The sequence below is a fragment of the Panicum hallii genome, chromosome 3 (genome assembly GCF_002211085.1).
Source record: "Panicum hallii strain FIL2 chromosome 3, PHallii_v3.1, whole genome shotgun sequence".
NCBI classification, from domain to species: domain Eukaryota; kingdom Viridiplantae; phylum Streptophyta; class Magnoliopsida; order Poales; family Poaceae; genus Panicum; species Panicum hallii.
In genome coordinates, this window is record NC_038044.1 from 1844358 (window position 1) to 1864743 (window position 20386).

At 46.9% G+C, this 20386-nt stretch overlaps 1 protein-coding gene across 1 annotated transcript; it reads left to right on the top strand.

Moving 5' to 3' along the window:
* Positions 1-8323: 8323 nt before the first annotated feature.
* LOC112886845 (protein SMAX1-LIKE 3-like) lies at positions 8324-11151 on the top strand. The gene is made up of 2 exons (XM_025952856.1): positions 8324-9808; positions 9958-11151. The coding sequence occupies exons 1-2, from the start codon at positions 8604-8606 to the stop codon at positions 11072-11074; spliced, it is 2322 nt and encodes a 773-aa protein (XP_025808641.1). The 5' UTR covers positions 8324-8603; the 3' UTR covers positions 11075-11151.
* The last annotated feature ends 9235 nt before the right edge of the window (positions 11152-20386 follow it).

The window sequence follows — 20386 nt, forward strand, 5'->3', positions numbered from 1 at the left end:
AATTATTGAAATTTTTCACAGTTCAAGACAAGATAGATGCTATGATGTTTAGAATTCTGGCATGCTACTGTGTTATGTAATAAAGAAATGGTTGCAATTGTTCAGGTGCGGTTAAATAGTTTGTTTTCAAGTAATGGATTTCTAGAGCACTTTAACCAAAAACATATGTCTTGGGTTATTCTAAAAAGTAATAACTTGGTTCATAAGTTTAAGAAATATTTTATCCCGATGCAGTCCTAAAATTATACCGGAGGAGATGTGTCCATCTTTATAGATACACAAAGATATAAGAGCGCATGAATTATTAGCGATTTACGTCAAATTGCATAATTTTTCACACTGGATGTCTTTGTAGTTTGACTGATTATTGACCATAACATATAGGGTTATATTTTCCAAAGTAAAATATGTTTTATGTCCTTGAACTGTTGGATTACCACGTAGTAGGCTGCTGTAAACTGTACGTGGCTGAACTACGGGCGAGGCGATGTGATGTGCTCCTCATTCGATCGCAGAAAGGAAAAAGGCATGGGCGAGAAAGTAAAGCGTGACCAGGCGAGAAACCGTCCAGCTGTTGTGGGGTCCGACCCCCCTGGTGAAGACGTGAAGTGCGCGCGCTTTTATTTTCCCGCCGAGCGCCTCGTGGCGCTCCCCCACCTCGTGAGGCTGACAGGTGGACCACGCGCTGGCTCGCGCGCGTTTTGGCGGGGAGCATCCTGATTGGCTCACGCCAGCGCACGACGAGGTTGAACTGAAACACGCGGGAAGCTACACGAGATTAGTAGCGGCACGGTCATGACATGGGGACCCAGAGGTGTTAGACCCACCTGTCAGTGCGCGGAGGTGGTAGGTAGCACGTGGTTTTCTTGTAGGTTTAACTGATGTGGGCCATCCCGATAAAAATGTCTCGGGCAAATTTCAGCTTGAACGCGCAGCTTGGCGCGTGGCACCGCGAGGATATGGGCCGACAAAATCTGCAGCCCGGAGGGAAGTAGACCCATTAGAAGCCCATAGGCTCTAGCTAACACAAGCTAGCTTGGCGGCCCATACATGTGGGTGGGGCGGTCCACGTGAAACCGGGAATCCACCCCCCATCTGGTTGCAGTACTGGCATGGTCCGACCCAAAACGTTACGGGCTCCCGAATTTGGACTTTGTATATGCCTGGTGCAGCCCATGCTTTCCCTCTGGGCCTGGCGGCGGTCAGGTGTGGTTTGATAGACAAGCGGGCCATCATGGCCCAGTTTCAGGACATTGCTGCTACTGAGGTTTCATTGCAACCACCAAAAGAAGTTCTATCTTCTAGAAATTTGAAAGTGGCCAGATGAGCTACAGATCGATCAGAGTTGTTACCATCGTCGTCTTGTGGGTGTAATAATGGTCAGAGCGAAATCGGGTTAATGCCGCTGATTGTCCTCAGCCTGCTGGACAGATATCTTTTCCTAATTCAGAAGCTTATTATTACCGCTGGCTGTTTGGATTTTTTTTTTCTTCCTGACTCAGTGGATCAGAAACAACACCCACAGTTGAGGTGGCATTGTACCAGGAAGCATATCTGAAAATTCACACTGATAGATACTTCATTCTTTCAGCAGGATGATCTGAGAGGATACGGATGGTCTCAGGGGGCAGTGATGCGTCAGGAGACGAAGAAACATGAGCATTTGTCTGATGCTTTACGGGCTGGATTCTGAAAGCCATGGCACTTGTGCAGGCTAGCTCTGAGCTATATGCTTCTGATGCTCTGGGATCATACGGGTGGAGTTGGAGACCGATGCAGTTAACTTAAAGTCATCTCTGAACACTTGACCTCTTGATTGGTTCAGCGCCGTGTGGTGTCATTATCTATCGCAGAAATTAAGTTTTCGACGTTCTTGTGGTACTAGCACATTGCTCTGGCCCTGACAGTGGTCCGAATGATATAATTTATTTACCTTGTTGCCGCAGAAATTACGTCGGCCTCTATTTAAACGGAAGTACATTCCGGCCAGCTCCAAAAGAAAAGAAAAAAAAAGGGATCATCTAAAGAGATGCAATACTGTCGTCCCTCCGGACACATTCAATAAAGAAAAGAAATGCAATAATGGTACATATGCTGGTACTTTTTTTCCCTAGTGCCAGTTCTTTTTCCAAATATGTTATGGGGAATATTATCTTTCTGTTGACGCAAAGCTAAGGCGCTTATTATCACGCAAAGGGAATTAATACTTGTGGTTTCTTAAAAAAAGAAATTAATGAAAGGCGATTATGCTGGCTTTTTCTAGGTTTTCCGGGGAAGGAAATGGTGTTTATCCTTCCCCCCGAACGGAGACGTAGTTTAATGGCATTGTTCTTGCCTCTCAGAAAGGTTGTGCCTGAAACGAGCAAAAGAGATTCCCAGTATAATTAATGTACTGCGATCAGCTTTCGGTCAGAAAATGCCACACATAGCCTTTTTTAAAAAAATAAATACACACATAGGCTTTTGGTGGCCGGTCTTTCTTTACTTTATGAAAAAGCTTAGAGCTCTACGCTATATATATCAAAGTCACTAAAGCCTAATCCACCCGAAGAAGAAACGAATTACTAGTAATTTTTTCCCTCCCGAAAATTGGAATGGCTCTAGTTAATTTTGTAAGACCGTGTATAATGTGTGGGATGTATTGCATTGAGCCTCTAGGGTGAATATATAGAAGTACATGGCAAGTAGCCTCTCCTAGAGTCTCTAAGTAAGGTTATCCCACGATTACAATAAATTCTAAACTAACCGTATCCGGAGTTGCCTAATATACTCTAACATCCTCCCGCAGTCGTAGTGGTAGCAACACTATCAGACAGGCTGGAGAGCAATGGAGATATCCCTCCGCAGTCGGAACACCGGTGCGAATGCTTCGACTGGAGTAGCTCATGCATGCAGATGATAGCCCCTTAGTGCTGAAGTAGCCGAGGTCGAGGTGGACGTGATCAAACCCGTGGAGGAGGGCGCTGGTCCGAAGCGTCAACAAAGGTGTACGAGTGCAAAAAACAGCAGCTTGTTGCCGATGAGTTCAGCAGGACGACGAGCCACGGATGGCGATGGTAGACGGTGCTGCTAAAGAGCGCAACTCGTCTTCCTTCAGCAACATGAACAGCGGTGTCCGCAAGCTTGCAGCAATAGGCACGGACTCGGATCGAGAGCCAGCATGACGAGGACTGGCAGCATGGGTGGCGCCACCACCTAAAAGGCGGCAACACCAGCAATGGTGGCTGATCACCAGTGTCGGCGCTGCAACCTGTGCGAGCGCAGCGACAACCTCATCCTCGGGAGTATCGACGACGATGCGGCGAACAGCAGGGCGACGCAATCCGATCTCTGATAAAAAAGGAACAACAGCAGACAGACCACGGGTACCCATCCCGCGACAGAGGGTGCCGGCATCGACCGGCGGCACTGCGGCCCGGCTTGATCCCAACGGCTCCAATGGCATGGCAGCCTGGCGCCCCCTCATGCTTCCTCCGCAGCCATGCGGTTGCACACAAGGCAGCGGTAGTGGTAGCGCAGGAGGAGGGAGGGGCAGTGCTGGACCAGATACGCTGGGGGAGACGACGAGGGGAAGCGGCACCGAGGTAGCCCGATGAGATCGAATCACCATGGAAGGTAGATTCATCTGCTCTGCCTGACCACGATGGCGCGGCGGATTAGAGGGATCCGCGTGCAGATCCTACGAAGACGCTGCCCTCGGCGGAGACCGATCTCTCGGGGGGGGGGAGGTAGTGGAAGCTGGATGCTAGAGGATGCTAGAGTTTGTACCTAGACTCATGATATCATGTATGTAAGATTGTATATAATGTATAGAAGTATATGGATTGGAGCGTAAGTAGACTCTCCTGAACTAACCATATCTGGAGTTGCCTAAAATACTCTAATAAATTTGGGTGAGCCGGTAAAGAGAGATGATAGGTTTTAGTTAGTTTGGGTGAGTACCTGAGAGCGGAGCAGACGCGGCGCAGAGCATGCAACTACAAGGCCCGGACCGCCTTGCCTCCCCACACGGTTTATTTAATTTCCTCCCTCCCGGCCATCACCACCGGGATGAAATGCAAATTTATTTGGGCTCATCGGGAGCCGCGCGCGCGTAGATAGATGTAGATAGATCATAGATGCCGTGGCGGGCAAGGCTCAGCTCAGCTCACCGGCAGATAGGTCCGTCCTGCGCGATCCACCGCACTGCCATCACGAACGTACACGCGCGCGTCCCGACCCCGGCCGTTGCCCGATCTTCCCGCGCATTGCTTTTTTCCGTCATGAAGATTCAAGAGCTAGCTTCCATGAAAAAAGATTTCGTCCCGACTTATTACTTTTTCTTATGTATGTGTGTGTGTGTGTTACGTACGTTGTGACTCATCAGAACACAAAAGGTTTTGTATAGTTATACTATACATGCATGGTCGAAACTACTAGCAGATATAGATACAGAGGCCGGCCGGCCTAGCCATCCAGAAACGAGGCGCCACGACGCTGTACACTCGCAGGTGCACATGCCCAGCTGGGCATGGCACATGGCGGCCCGTCGTCGCAGGTTCGCCCGGAGAAATCACCTGGGGCTCTTCTCTATGTCCACCTACCTGGCTACCTGTCCAGGCTCCGCGGCCGGACCCCGTATCATCCAACGGGCGGTCCCCGGGTGGCCGCGGGCGATATAGATACGACCCGGTAGGTAGCACTGGCCGTAAAGGCCGGCTGCCCGGCGGTGCCGTGCGTGCAGCGGCAGCTTGGCGTACGCCTCTGCCTTGCCAGTCATCCAGCAGGCGGCCGGGCGCGAGCAATCACACGCGGCAGCGCCGGGGACCTGCTCACCTGCATGCGTACGTGTAGTGGAGTACGACGCGCGTACTCTGTCGTCGCAATACGTAGCTAGCTACGCGCATGTCAACGGCGGGCGTATCCGGTTGATCCGGTGGGCTCGATCGTATCCCTGCCCTCCGTGCTCCCTGCGCGCGTACTAGTACTAGTACGTGCCTCCGCCAGTTAAGGAAGGCACACGCAGAGTCACAGAGATACGGTCCTTTGCGTCTGTTTTTCTTTTGAGGCGAACTACGGCGGCGAATTAAAGTAACACAGCAACAGCTGAAAGGGTTAGGGTTACAGAGCGGTGACCTGCTCAAAAGGAGCAGGAAAATAGGCCCAAAGGCCTAGAGAGACAGGAAAACATGGGAGCGAGGAAAAGATTACAGATTGCAAAGCAAGAAGGAGCTATGATCGTAGAGAGAAAAGTATATTATGTCATTCTCCAATCAAGATATTTTATCGTAGAGAAAAAGTATATCGAACAGCTACCACTATAAATAAAGAAGTAAAGCCATACCTTATCTGATACATGTTTGGTATCATTATATTGCTAGCTGGTAATTTCCTTTTATATAAGTTTAGTCATGAATCAGACTTAAAATAATTTGACTACAACTTTATATGTATTTCAGAACGGAGGTAGCAGTGTTAGCAATTACTAGCTCCTAACCTTGTCACTGCACAACTAACTATATGCATTTGCAATTTAAATTACTTCACGTAAATGTAGAGTACCGGCAGGGGCTACAATGCATGGTAACACATGATAGTTAGGAGGTCGCGTACAGATCGACAGAGACAGGCAGCTAGCACGCGGCACGCAGGATCTTTGCGGCAGCAGGTCGCGAATCTGTATCGCTAGTCACACTGCAGGTATCATCAATTTGCATTGCCCCAGCAGCTCAGGCATACATGTCTCTTCCGACCCCGGCCAGTACGTACGTGGCCGCTGTGTTGCGTTATAGACCTCGATCTGCATCGTCACCTCACCTCAACCACAGCTGCCTAGCTTGCGACGACGATGGTGATGGCTGCTAATTCCATGCGTTGCTAATAATTCCTTGCATTGCATCCTTTCCTTGGAGATGCATGTTGTAAGCGCTGCTGCGTGCGAACACTTATTAGCTTCTTCGATGCATGTTCGATCAAGCAACAAGGTCGTCTCTCCACACCATTTATTTGCGCTACAGCAGCCGCAGCAACAATTAACAAACGCATGGAATGACATGACAATTCGGCGAGAGGGGGAGAGAGAGAGAGAAAGAGAGAGAGAGAGAGAGAGAGAGAGAGAGAGAGAGAGAGAGAGAGAGAGAGAGAGAGAGAGAGAGAGAGAGAGAGAGAGAGAGAGAGTGAAATTAAGTAGCTAGTCATCTGAAGAAGGACACCAGAATAAGTACGTACGTTGGATACGCATGGGAGTACAACTGTACTGTACAGGGGCATCTTCGCTAGCTTCTTCGATCAAGAGCCTAATTTACACACTCCCGACTCTTGGTCGGAGTACGTGCAGATCAATGAGCCGACAATTAAGCCTGCTTGGATCTTTTTTCTTTTTTTTAGAAAAACGTCTCCCCGCTCTTTATTACAAGAACAAAACCAACTTGTCGCTAATCATGCATTCAGCGTATTCGAGGTCATTTTTCTCTCCCTCCCCCCTCGCTCTCTCTCTTAGAGAGTGCACACAAAACTTTACTACACGCTTATGGTAGTCCTGTCCTTCCAAAAAAAATAAAGAAGAAGAAACTAATTCAATAGGTCATATACTTGTACACAAAAGGTAACGATTATATTTATATAAAACAATTACAAATCAACTTTAAAATCTGGGCACACAATTGCGCTAGCTATTTAGCATTGAATTTGCGTGGCAGTACACTGCATCGCACAATACTCTACAATCAATTTGCAGTAAACAATTAGAATGATAACTTAATTAAGGCAATGCGCTAATAATATTATGTATATGTAGGATGGAGTAACCATGATTTGCATGCTGCAATCAAATCACAAAGTTGGACCGGTAGCAAGTACACACATGGACCACTGTATATCGGGGATCGGGTTCAGGGGGCCGGGTCAACTGTGTTGTGTGTCAGCAGTTTAATTTCTGGACCCCGGCAGCTAGGGCAGGGGCATGCATAACTGTGTACTACTACTACTACTACTACTACAGATTTGGATTAGCTTCACCTGTTTTGTGTTGATGCAGTGACTTCAGAAACGTACTCAGAGAGTTCAGTAATTGTACTTATAAGCTGCCATCTAACTCGTGCATATCTGTGTACTTCTGCCGATCACAAATATAGGATTTATTATTAGGACATCGACATGGTATTCAATGTGACATTTTGATTGGCAAATTTTTAAATGAAAACCATTTGAAATCATACTTTTTTACTGGAAGTAGTGCTGCTGGTAACAAAAATGTTTATTTACTGAATATATTAGTAGTATCAATCTTGTGTTGTCAATTGTACAAATTTAGAAAATAATTGTCAAATCTAAAAAATCAACTATTTTTTATTTGCGATTGGACAAAATTATGCAAGTATCACCCCCATATATTCGGAGTGGCAGTCTAGTGTCTGTAGAGCTTGTTTAAAGAAAAACAAAATTTCACACGAAACGATTCAACTCATGCATATAGAAGAAAAAAAGGAAAAAGTTCGATTTACACTCTCGAACTATTGCAAAAGTCTGATTTTCAACCTTCAGCTACAAAATCGGATAGCATAGGCCATCCAACTATCGAAACCGGAGAAATTTAGCCCTTAGAGTGGTTTCGAAAGTGGTTTTGTATTTTTTTTTAAAATAAAAAATCTAAGTAGAATAAAAAATAAAACTAATTTATTTTAAATTAGAAAAATTATGAAACTAGTACCAAAAGTTTTCTAAAAATATAACCTAACTATTATAGCTCTATTTGAATCTTATTATTAAAAAATAATAGGCACAACTACAAGCAACCAAATACTATGAACAAAAAAATGGATCCGAATAACTGACAAGTATAGTGCCAACGGATAGGTTACATTTTAGAAAACTTTTGATACCCATTTCGTATTTTTTTATTTAAAATGAGCTACTTATGAATTTTTTAGTTTAAATTTAAATATTTTCTATTTTTATAAAATGAAAAACTACCTTCGAAACCACTCAAAGGGCCAAATTCACCCGGTTTCGACAGTTGGATGGCCTATGTTATCCGGTTTTGTAGTTGAAGGTTAAAAATCGGACTTTTGTGATCGTTAAAGGGTGTAAATCGGATTTTTTTCTTAAAAAAGCCCCACCATCACACATTTTCTTCAAAAGAATATATAAATTCAGACATTTTCTTGAAACGAATATATAAATTCAGACATTTTCTTGAAACGAATATATACACGCACATATAAGAAAGCCTCAGGCGATTGAGAATTAGCATTTCGTCTTATTGTGTGCGTATATGATGAGTTGATGACAGTACAACATATAGTATAATACATCCCGACAGCCACGATCAACCGAATCTCATGAGCCGTCCGCCCTGTCAGTCATCTTCATCTCATCTCTGCTAGTATGAGCCTGCAGGCAAGACGACGACACAGCCATCACAGCTCCATTATTTCCTCCAGCCTACTCCAATCCCTGCTGCGTCTCATGGCGACATATAGCAGCTAAACCTCGATGCTTGCGTCCATCTGCACACGTACCGCAGTGACGCCAGAAGATCGAGCTGTAGCCAAGGATTCGGCAGGCCGGCGTCGTACGTCCCAGGCCAGGAGAGAGGTGGCTGGCCGGGGAAGAAGCAAGGGGAGATGCGGAGCGGCGGGTGCGCTGTGCAGCAGGAGCTGGCGGGGGACGCGGCGGCCGTGATGCACCAGGCGGTGAGCCTGGCGCGCCGCCGGGGGCACGCGCAGGTCACGCCGCTGCACGCCGCCAGCGCCATGCTCGCGGACGCCGGGGGCCTCCTCCGCGCCGCCTGCCTCCGGTCGCGGGCGAGCTCCCACCCGCTCCAGGGCAAGGCGCTGGAGCTCTGCTTCAACGTCGCGCTCAACCGCCTCGCCACGGCGGGGGCCCCCGCGGCGATGTTCCACCACTGCCACGCCCACCACGCGGGGCACCGCGCGCCGGCGCTGTCCAACGCGCTCGCCGCCGCGTTCAAGCGCGCGCAGGCGAACCAGCGCCGGGGCGGCGGCTCTACCTCCGCGGAGGGCCAGCAGGTCGCCGCCAGGGTCGAGCTCGAGCAGCTCGTCATCTCCATCCTCGACGACCCCGGCGTCAGCCGCGTCATGCGCGAGGCCGGCTTCTCCAGCGCCGAGGTCAAGGCCAACGTCGAGAAGGCGGTCTCGTCGTCGGAGCAGTCGTCAAACACGGCAAGCAGCACCAGCGCCTCCCCGAATCCTAAACCCAAGGATGCCAAAGACAAGGTCGACGTCATCGGCGACGCCGCGCGCGTGCTGGACTGCATGGCGAGCGGACGGAACCGATGCGTGGTGGTCGTCGGCGAGAGCGCGCCAGCCGCGAAGGGAGTGGTGAAGGCGGTGATGGACAAGGTGAGCAAGGGGGACCTGCGGCTCCAGCACGACTGCCTCAAGAACGCCCAGTTCGTGCCCTTTACGGCCGCGTCCTTCCAGCGCTTGCCGAGGGAGGAGGTGGAGGCCAGGGTCGCCGACCTGCGCGCGCTCGTGCGCGAGGGCTGCGCCGCCGGCAAAGGCGTGGTTCTCGTGCTCGAGGACCTCGGCTACGCCGCCGAGGCCTGGTCAGCCGCGTCGTGGAAGAGAAGTGACCCCCGCGCGCATGGCCAGTACTACTGCCCCGTCGAGCACGCGGTCATGGAACTCAGCAGCCTGGTGCGCGGCGGCGGCGGCCGCGGCCACGACATGTTCTGGCTGCTGGGCTTCGGAACCTACGCGTCCTACACGAGCTGCAGGTCGGGGCAGCCCTCCCTGGAGGCCGTCTTGGAGCTACACCCCGTCGTCGTGCCGGAACACAGCCTCGCATTGAGCCTCGGCGGCGACAGGTACGGTACACGACACTACTAGATGATTGATGAGATCCTCCAGCGTGTCGCATGCATGCGTCAAGTTGATCACTTAATTAGTTTTCGTTTAGTCAACGTGTTTTCAACGATTTTTCATTGACGGGGCATTCTTGATCTGTTCTTTTCAGTGAGATCACACACTGCGGCGCCGACATGGTCGTGGCGACGGCGGCGAGCGTCCCCTCGTGGATTCGCCGCAGCCAGCAAGGTCCAGTCCTCACCGGATCGGAGCTCACGCTGAGCTTCTCCTCTCCGGCATCTTCCTCCTTCTGCGGCTTTACCCATTACGACGCCAACATGAGCTGCGAGCCATGGCATGATCTCATCGACCGGCGGCAGCCGTTGCTGAACCACGGGCACGACGGCCCAATGGCCGAGTCGTGCGATCAGCAACTGCTCGCGAACCCTAATCCTGGATCGTCTAACTCGGTGTCTAAATCTAACTCATCGGACGCCGCCACGGAGACTGCAGCTCGCCGCCGTCCAAAGTTCACCGAGCTCACCGCGGAGAATCTCAAGATCCTGTGCAGCGCATTCGAGAGGCGCGTCCCGCGCCACAGAGATCTAGCTGCGGGCATCGCTAGCGCCGTGCTCCAGCGCCGCTCCGGCGTGACAAGGACGACGCGGCCGAGCTCGGCGACGTGGCTGCTCTTCCAAGGGAGGGACGATGACGGCAAGGCGGCGATGGCCCGGGAGCTCGCCAGGCTTGTCTTTGGCTCCTACGCCGAGTTCACCTGCATCACCGCAGCAAAGCTAACCCTAGCTCCCTCCGGTTCCAACTCCGGCGACAGCCTCAAGAGGCAGAGGTCGCCGGACAAGGAGCACGGCTACATGCAGAGGTTCTACGAGGCAATCCGCGAGAACCCTCACCGCGTCGTGATGATCGATGGCGTCGAGCATGACTCAGACGAAGCCGGTATCAAGAATGCCATGGCAACCGGAACGGTGAGGGGTTGCGATGGTGATACGGTGAGCTTGGAGGACGCCATCGTAGTGAGCTGCCAAGTCTCCGAGTCGAGGTCTAGGGTTTCCTCCCCTCGGGCGGTGAAGCTACGACGTTTCATGGGTCACGTCGACAGCAAGGCGGAAGATGAAGGCGCAGAGAAAGGAGCTGTGCCACGGCTTGGCTTGGATTTGAATGCCTGCGCCGCCATGGACGAAGAAGGGGAGGAATCAGGGAGTTCTTCGCCTAATGACGTGGAGATCCTTAAAGCTGTGGATGGCGTTTTCTTCTTCCAATATTAACGGAAAAAATAGTTTGATTACTAGCTTTGCTTCATTTGATAACAATTTTACCTGTTGCTGTTGCCCTATTATTTCTGCCTTGAATATTTTTTTTCCAAGAAAACATAGGAAAACTATGCATCTTGTATATTAATGAGGAGTAGCAGAAGACAAGTTCATGAACGTTGCATTGTGATGTCAGGCTCCAAGGACTAGACAGTAGACACAATGTATCCATCCATAAAAAAATGGCACCCTCTAACCGTAGTACCGCAAACCACAGTAAACTTCTGTCGCCATCGACGTACATCGACACTGTTTCCGCCAAACTATTCATCAAATCTTGATAATACATACCATTTTCAAGCATATATATGGTCAGTTTAAACATTCACGAAGATTCTATCGATCAAAGTTAAAAACAAGCATCACTTATCCTTTGCTCAAAAAAGCATCTGTTAAATTACACATTTGGTGTTCAAACCATACAGCCGATTTAATTTTGATGTGATTAATGGAAACAAGGAGCATATATGCTCGTGATGCGTTCTTCACTTTTTTTGAATGGTCACCGGGGGAGAGCATTCCCACCTGTATTGTATTCAAACTACTTGTACGAGCGACAGCTAGTAACATCCTATTGAACTGCCTTTCAGATTTCTGTTGCATGAACCTCAAAATTGTATCCAGTGCAACCAGATAGATGGCTTGTATAGTAGTACTTGGTTTCACATTTCTCCTGGAATCTATAATAAAGAATAGAATCGTAAACACAATTTTTGGGCACTTGGAGTAGTAATCATTGCGTATTTCTTGGCCGGTATAGATGTGTTGCCTAATATGATTAGAGACTTTGGGTTTGTAGAAAGGGGGCGGCACTTTACAAGGCAACGAGCTGAAATCTTTCATTCAGTAGAGATGACCAAAAGGTATATGCTTTTAGTGCGTAGTATGGTGATGCCATTTGAGAAAAAAGAAAATAAAAGTATCCTCCTTTTCGTGCTTTAGATCTCCAAATCCACATTGCCATCTTAAAGCAGTGGGTGTGAAAAAGCTTAGGCTGGAGGAAAGCAAAGCAAGAGATCAAAGATGATAAGCATCTCTCCCTGGTCATTAGGCCCTAAAGTTTGATGCTTTAGAATCCTAGAAAGATATATTTAGTCTCCTCTCAGTACCCTGATGATAGACCACTAAAATACGCAAACCAGGTGTAAGTAGGGGACTTGTCGTTTGCTGCTTTTCAGAGATAAAAATTGACGCCATGTGTTGAAACCTGAGAGCCTCTGTGTATTCTGTGAATCTCTCTCCCCTCCCCAATGACTATATCTATTCCACAAGCTTTGTAGTCTGTATAGTCGATTGCGTGTATCTCGTTACACTTTTGTGTTTTACCTCTACCTTTTGCTCTATCTCAAAAGGGGAGAAGCTCCATACTACTTTCTTCTTAAAAGGAGGTGGCTAGCTACTTGTATCTTCTCTCTACATGCATGTGCATATTTATGCATGGTGTTTTACGCATTTACATTATTCAGTAATGCATGTACACGTTGTACTTGGGGCATTTTATTTGCCTATTATCTCTCTCTCTCTCTCTCTCTCTGTGTGATTTTTCTACTATTTCCCTAAAAATATTTACAACAAGATGTACGTAGCCTGTTGCAACTGCGGCTAGATGGTATTGCCACAATAATTATGTTGTGGCAATACAACCATGAATTCTTGGTGGTGCCATATAAAAACCGTACAAAAATGATTTTATTTCCATGCCACTAGTTGTAAATAATGTGGCCTATATATATTTGCGTGCCAGTTCAGTGGCAATATGAATATACATACATTTTTTTTTTGAAAACTCCGAATGAGTGAACACCTTAACGAGCAGACACATGCTGCCATTATTTTACACAGTTATTAGGATGTGGACTGGTGTTTGGAGATAATGGTGCCTTTTTCATGTAGCTTTTGCCTTACCCCTGCCTTTCAAATTAAGTGTGTTCCCAACTTTGTATACAAACTCTAGACAAGTGCTGATGGCAAAGATAGCTCGCCTTTCCCTCTGTAAACCTTAGCACGCAACAAGCGACTTGGATCAGTTAGAAATCAATAGTTTCTTATACATTAGAACGTGCATTTTCTAGACTTGATTACATGCATGGTGCTGCCTAAAGCATGCGCTTCCATGACATCTTTAGTTTGCACGTCGAAGACCACCAATAATAATTAAAAAAACTAAGCTCGTGACGTGCCCAGGACATATCATGCCACGTGCACGCACCACGCAAGATGATGATCACGCATTTGTACGTAGTGTAGGTGTGCTTCATCCTGCTTATCAACTAATAGTACTCCTATACGTATTTTTATCTCTGCTTCAGACTTTGAAGCTGTGTCGCACAACTGAGCTTGCCCACTGACAGCTTAATAGAATTATTGAGAGGGGTGCTCCAAGCATCTGTCAGTGTCACACAATGCAAGATATGCATCGAAAGGATGGTAAAGCAGGCCAGGATTGACAAAGCTCGCTCCGAGATTATCAGGTAATAAAATCCAGCTGCATGATAGCTCTATAGATGCTGTGTGCTACTTTAGTTGGTTACATAGAGCTATGCTGCATACAGTAGTACATGTCTACTGCACCCAGAGAGCGAGGAAAACGACAGGATGCAAAAGCGGTTAGCCATTCGCATTATATTTCACCTGATCGATCGATCAATAAAATGGTCAGTACTCAGCACAGCAAAAGCAGGCGGAGTGCAGTCAAGTTATCGCAGGCCTCTTCAACCTCCGGTACATACGCCCTGCCATCGTTACGATGTGGCTGTGTGCAAGAGGTGTGTTGAGACAGAATTTCCACCTGGCCAGCCTTCGAGGAAAAAGGAAAGAGAGCTAGGGCTTTGTTTAGCCCTTTTGCTTTCCTCTTCTTTCATCAAAGCTAGGGCTACCTATGCAGTGCATGCGGCTGCTGGACGGATCTGGTCTCACTCTCATGCAGGTCTTGTCGCTTTGTCAGTGTGCGTACGGTGTTGTCACTTTTTTCAGGAAACGGCCTATGGCCCATGGCCATCTATCACTGGATCCTTCTTTCAGCCCAAAACGAACACTCATCCACGGCCTGTTGGGCCCAACTTGGTCATTACAGCCCAACCACGCAGTCCACTCAAACAATACTCAAGAGCTTTGGGTTTGGCCCAGGGAGAGAGGAGGAGAAGGGGACCGGGCAGAGGGCCTATGAAAGCCCAAATGATGCGTGTTGTTATTAGCGGAGAAGGGGTGCTATTAGACGGAATTTTTTAAAAAAAAGGTTAAAAAAATTAAATTCGAAAAAGGGTGCCGTTTTGGAAATTTTCAAAAAAAATATGTGCCTCCCGCCCGACCGGAGACCTCCCGCCCATCCAACGGGCGGGTGGTCCCAAAATTTTTCCCACACCCCTCCTGAGGGTCTCTTCACGAATAAGAAATTTTTTTATTCGCGAAGAAGACCCTAAGGCATCACGCCCGCCCAACGGGCGGGAGGTTCCCATTCTTTCTTATTTTTTATTCAAATTTATATTTTACAAACTATTTAAAATTTATACTTTTTTCAAATACAAGATTTATTCGCCATACTCTTTTGTATACATATAAAATTTTAATTCAATTTTACGAATAAGATTACTGTATACAAAACTCGTATGGAGATGGTTAAACGATAACGTTTTCCAACGTAGAATCCAAATATTATGATAGTACGATACATCAACCCATTAAAAATAAAATAGTATCATACAAAAACAGTTTAAATATACAGAGTCCACCGAATCAGGAGTATCTACTCCGCCTGTCCCGGTCCTCGCGCTCTCTTGGTCCTCCCCCTGGTCCTAGGCCGTCGGCTTATGTGTCCCTCCGAGTACGTGAGTGCATCTGGAGCACGGTGAGGACGAGGCGGAGGAGGCGCCGGCGTGAACGGGTCATCCTGGGACTGTGGAGCTGGAGCGTTATACGTCTGGGAGGGACCAATGATGTCAAGCCCGGCGCCGCCGCCCTCCAACTCCGACAAACTGACGTAGGCGTCGTCCCAGCCGTCCCAATCCGGCACACCGAACAGACCACCGTGTGCAGGAGCTCCCATCAGCCAAGCATGCTGAGTATAGCCTTGAGAATACGGAGCAATTGGTGTCGAACCCGACGGGAGAGACGTTCCTGGAGCATAGGCGCCAAACGTCTGAGGCTCCATTCTTGCAGGAGGAGGCCCCATTGCCGTCGAGTGCATGACTATAAAAACAAACAAAATTAGTCGTGTAAATCAAAGTTGATCGAAATGGCAATTATAAAGGACTTACAACTCGAACTGGCGGCAGTACCGCTGGACGCTGCATGCGGTGCTGGAGAGGTCGACGGGCCAGCTGTGTACACGTGGGCGGACGCATGAGATAAACTAGAGGCCCCCACGTGATCTTTGCTGCAACACATCAGTGCACGTAACGCTCGCTTCAAGTTGTCATGAATCCGACGAAAGCTCTCTTTATACTGTGCGTCCGGTACACGTACTCCACGTGTTCAAACAACGTGACCTGAGATGTAGTTTCGACCTCCGCGCAGTTGATGAGATCGATCTGCATGAGTAATGGGAAGCAGAGTAATATTATTATCTATTTTTTAAAAAAAAGATTTAATAATTGAAGTTGCGAAAGACGTACCGCGCCACGCTGCGCCTGATCACGGTACAAGGGATACGTGTCCGAGATGGTCGGCGGATATTGATGCTCCGCGTCATCAATACATGAAAGAGTGACGTACGGACGCGTGCGAGTGAGGTACCAACGGAGGTATGCGCCGTAAGACGCCTCTGCGTGTGGCTGCGGCTCGTCCCACACATCGTCACGTGCGTCTAGCTACCCTCCTACGTACTCCTACAGCTTGACAATCCAGTTGACTTCGTTGGCATGATATACCCTGCGCGAATATCTGTTGCAAACATTTGGAAGACAACATTATTTCATGATAACAGTTATATAATTATTAGAAAACGAGTTATCACAAACTTACTCGTGTACGCTGCGCGGCACGGCCTGGAACGCTCGCGGTAGGAGAGGGAAGTGCTGTCGTCACCCAAACTGCCTCATCACTCGCTCGACGCAGTACGGCTCCACGACAATATCGAACACTAGGTTCGCCTTGTGAGCCAGTACGCCTCGTCACGCGTGCAGAGGGAGGACAACCCGTGCGGCGCATGTGTGTGGACAGCCGCACCTGTGTACGGGGTCCAGATGACATCCTGTGGCTGCAACCGATCAAATTCGGACACAAACTGCGGGTATGCTTTTCGGACCTACCGATGTGCCCAGCTCATCTGCGAAATTACACAACTGCGTCGGTACTTGCATATACAGAAATGTGCAACAGTAAAATAAAGAGCTTACCCGTCGATCGGTCCAAAGCGAACCCATCGTGGGGCTGTCCTCGTGCCATAGCCCATACATCTCGTGCGGATAAGGCTTCTCGCTGATTAGGGGGCGTGCTATGGCGAATCGCTCGTACGACCATAGCTGCAGCAGAAGTGGACAGCCTGTGACGACGGCGGTCCTCTCCGTCTTGGAACAGGCCTGGTAAAGGCCTCGGTACGTGGCAGCAAGCATTGCCGATCCCCAGCTCCACCCAGATGCCTGGCCCGGCTCCGCATCCGCAATCGTGCGCGCGTACTGGATGAGAACCTTGTCCACATAGTTGCCGCTAGAGTTGCAAAAAAGAGCCCAGCCGAACAACCACAGGAGATATGCCTCCAGGCAGCGCGACACCTCGTACGGCCCAGCCAGAGGGTGGACATCCTGAACCTGAAATATATTTGTTCAATGCTTAGAGGTAGTCACATATGATTCAATTAAATTAATTAAAAATAATTGTACGTACCCTATACTGTATTACCCAACCCTTGATGGGGCCGGGCGCGTCAGGTACGTCCAAAAAATATGGTGGGTTCACTGGAGCAAACCGCTCCTGAAGCTCCGCCCTCCAGGTAGGTGGCACGGCAACCGGGCCAACAGCTTCACCTGCAATGGGAAGCCCGAACAGATACGACACGTCCTGCAACGTGGGGGCCATCTCCCCGCACAGCAAGTGGAACGTGTGCGTCTCCGGACGCCAGCTGTCCGCCAACGCCGCAAGTAGAGAGCGGTCGAGCTGCATCTACTTCTTGGCGCCACCGTCTTGGCCGTCGCTGGCCTGAAGCATATGTGCGAGTGGTAGCAAACCAGCCTCACGTAACCTATATATTTTGCACTATGGTTACAATTGTCGTACAAGCAATACATTCATTCCATAAAAAAATACAACGTATCACCTGTCAAGCCAGCGGTTGTCCAGGTGCAATAACTCTTTTGCTACACGAGGGCGCAACTCGTGAAGCTGCTGCCCTTCTACCGCTGCCACGTACGACCTATGCCGTTCGTCGCTGTTCGCGTCAAGAAGCTCCGGTGTCTGTGCCATATCTGCATAAAAAATATAACTACCCTAAGAAATATTTCTAAAAACAATTGAAAATACTAAAAACTATTTAAAATATAACTACCGTAACAAATATTTCAAAAAACTATTAAAAATACTAAAAACTATTCAAAATATAACTACTCTAAGAAATAGTTCTAAAAACCATTCAAAATACTAAAATCTATTCAAAATATAACTACCCTAAGAAATATCTCTAAAAACAACTGAAAATACTAAATACTATTCAAAATATAACTACCCTAAGAAATATTTCTAAAAATAATTGAAAAAACTAAAAACTATTCAAAATATAACTACCCTAAGAAATATTTCTAAAAAATATTGAAAATACTAAAACCTATTCAAAATATAACTGCCCTAAGAAATAGTTCTAAAAACTATTCAAAATACTAAAATCTATTCAAAATATAACTACCCTAAGAAATATTTCTAAAAACTATTGGAAATACTAAAAAATATTCAAAATATAACTACCCTAAGAAATATTCCTAAAAACTATTCAAAATATAACTACCCTAAGAAATATTTCTTAGATTTAATTATTTTCAAGTAATTATACGATTAGAACGAGAATATATCTCCAAACCGACGTGTGAACAGGGCTTCGCCGCTTCCTCTCCTCTCTTCCTCTCCTCCCTTTCTTTTTTCTGATTTTTGCTGAATAATATGAGAATTTGGGGGTAGTTGAGGGCTTATATAGTGGTAGTGGAACGTCCCGCCTCTCCCGCCCATTGGACGGGCGGGATGCCGCCGCGGCCGCGTTAGGAGCCTCTTCGCGAATAAGAAAAAATATTTCTTATTTGCGAAGAGGCCCTCGGGAGGGGTCTGGGAAAAATTTTGGGACCTCCCGCCCGTTGGATGGGCGGGAGGTCTCCGGCCCCACGCCTCCCGCCCGTTGATCGGGCGGAGACACCCATTTTTCGAAAATTTGCAAAACGGGCACCCCTTTTTCGAATTTAATTTTTTTAATCCTTTTTAAAAAAAATTCCTGTTAGACGCAACGCACGTGACTGGAGTTCGTCGTAGAAGTGGGTTGGCGCAAGAGCTGGTTGTTTGTTGGGCCGATATTTAGATGGCCCATGTTGATTCTTCACGGTCGCGTGAAGCAGGAGCGAGATGAACGGCGGGAGAACTGCGAAGCTTTCCCTTTTTTTCTTTTTTCCACCAGTTCGATAGTAAAAATGATACAAGGTTAAAGTTTGAACAGCGTAATTTAAATTTTGAATCTACCTGCGCGCGAGTACTGGTCCGTTGTGCGAACATATATTTTTGTATTCCGCGTCTTTTAAATTTTTTGATTATTTCAATTACAAGATTGAATAAATAGAATTGAACTGAGAACAAATGAAACCACGGTACGTGATTGATTCACGAATGCATAAGAAATACTCCAGTAGATTAGACTAGATAGGTTCAGCAACCAGTACATATAGAATGATGAATTTTTTGGTTGAAACTTTAGAGCAAGTTTGATTCACAGTTGCTAGGTTTAAATATTATCTTGGACGAAATAGTATTGTAGTACAATCTTCAAAAGGCAATCTGTGGGACTTTAGACTTTATTATTGTGTGCAACAAAATATTTATTTATAGAAACAAAAAAAATTGTTTGATACAGATAAATGTAGTTGTTATCTTCGAACATATTTTGAACAATATAGGAATAAAAAGAAATAAAAAATGTTTAATACAAACAAATGTATATTCGTTAATTTTGAACACTCGAGGAACTAAATGAAAAATATTTGTTTCCGTGTAACAAAATGTTAGCAATATAGGAAAACTTAAAAAATGTTTAATGCAAATAAATCAACTTTTGTTGCCATGGAACAAAAAATCTATTTACTTGGAACAAAATGAGTACCTTTTCTTGAATAAAAAATTGAACACTATAGGAAACAAAAAATAATATTAGTTTCAAAGGAACAAATACTTTATAAACAATCATGATTTGTTAAATATGGACAAGTAAACCGTGGAGGAACAAAAATTTAATTTTGTTTATGATGACTTTAAAATATTGTTGGTTTGGAACAAAAACTATTTGTTTACTAGAGACAAATATTTTAGAAATAGAAAGAATAAAAGAAAGAAAAGAAAAAAATGAGAAAGAGAAAAGTAAACTGGAAACGTACCAAATATGTGCTGCAAACGCTCACGTTATCAGGATAGTTGAAGTAGCGGGGACGCACATGCGCAGCTAATTAGATGACGTGGGCCGGAGAGAATAGACAGGCTCGGAGCATCTCAAACCATGAGTTCTATAATTTGTATTAGGGACATATTTGATGTGTTTAGGGGAAAAAAGCTTATACTCCAACAGCGGGGTCTCAAATCATGTCATTTATAACTAATTAGGGAAAGATTGGAGCAGAGGCATTGGGGAAAGAAGTCTCTATCAGTTAGATTTCATGGCAAAAGGGAGATAGGACCCGACTAATTGAGTCGTGTATCTAGGACCCGGAAGACTAAGTCCTAAATTGATTTGCCAGTTTTTTATAAAATAGTACTCCTGTTGGAGGCTATTTTTTTCAATTAAACCCTGTATGACCCAATTTAGAAATCGTATTGTACTGCTCTAACCGCTTCTGCGATGGCATGGATCGCACCCGCGTGAGCGACCCTGAACATTAGCGGAGAAGGGACCCAAGACAGCTGAACGGCTCATCATCGTCAGCAAGGAAGCAAGTATCTGTACTCCTGGAGTCCTGGTCGACTAGCTGAACGACACTCTGGCCTTGCCTGCCAGGCGATCGGGATGTTTGCACAAAATGGCCGGGCGTTGACTTGAGCAATCTCAAGTCATTGACCCAACATCTCACCTCAACCAGCCTAGCTGCCCTGCCTAGC

Excerpts from the sequence above, each read along its gene's own strand:
- LOC112886845 (XM_025952856.1), top strand. The coding sequence starts at position 8,604 with ATGCGGAGCGGCGGGTGCGCTGTGCAGCAGGAGCTGGCGGGGGACGCG. Across the intron at positions 9,809-9,957 it reads TTGAGCCTCGGCGGCGACAG|TGAGATCACACACTGCGGCG; the intron begins GTACGGTACACG and ends TGTTCTTTTCAG.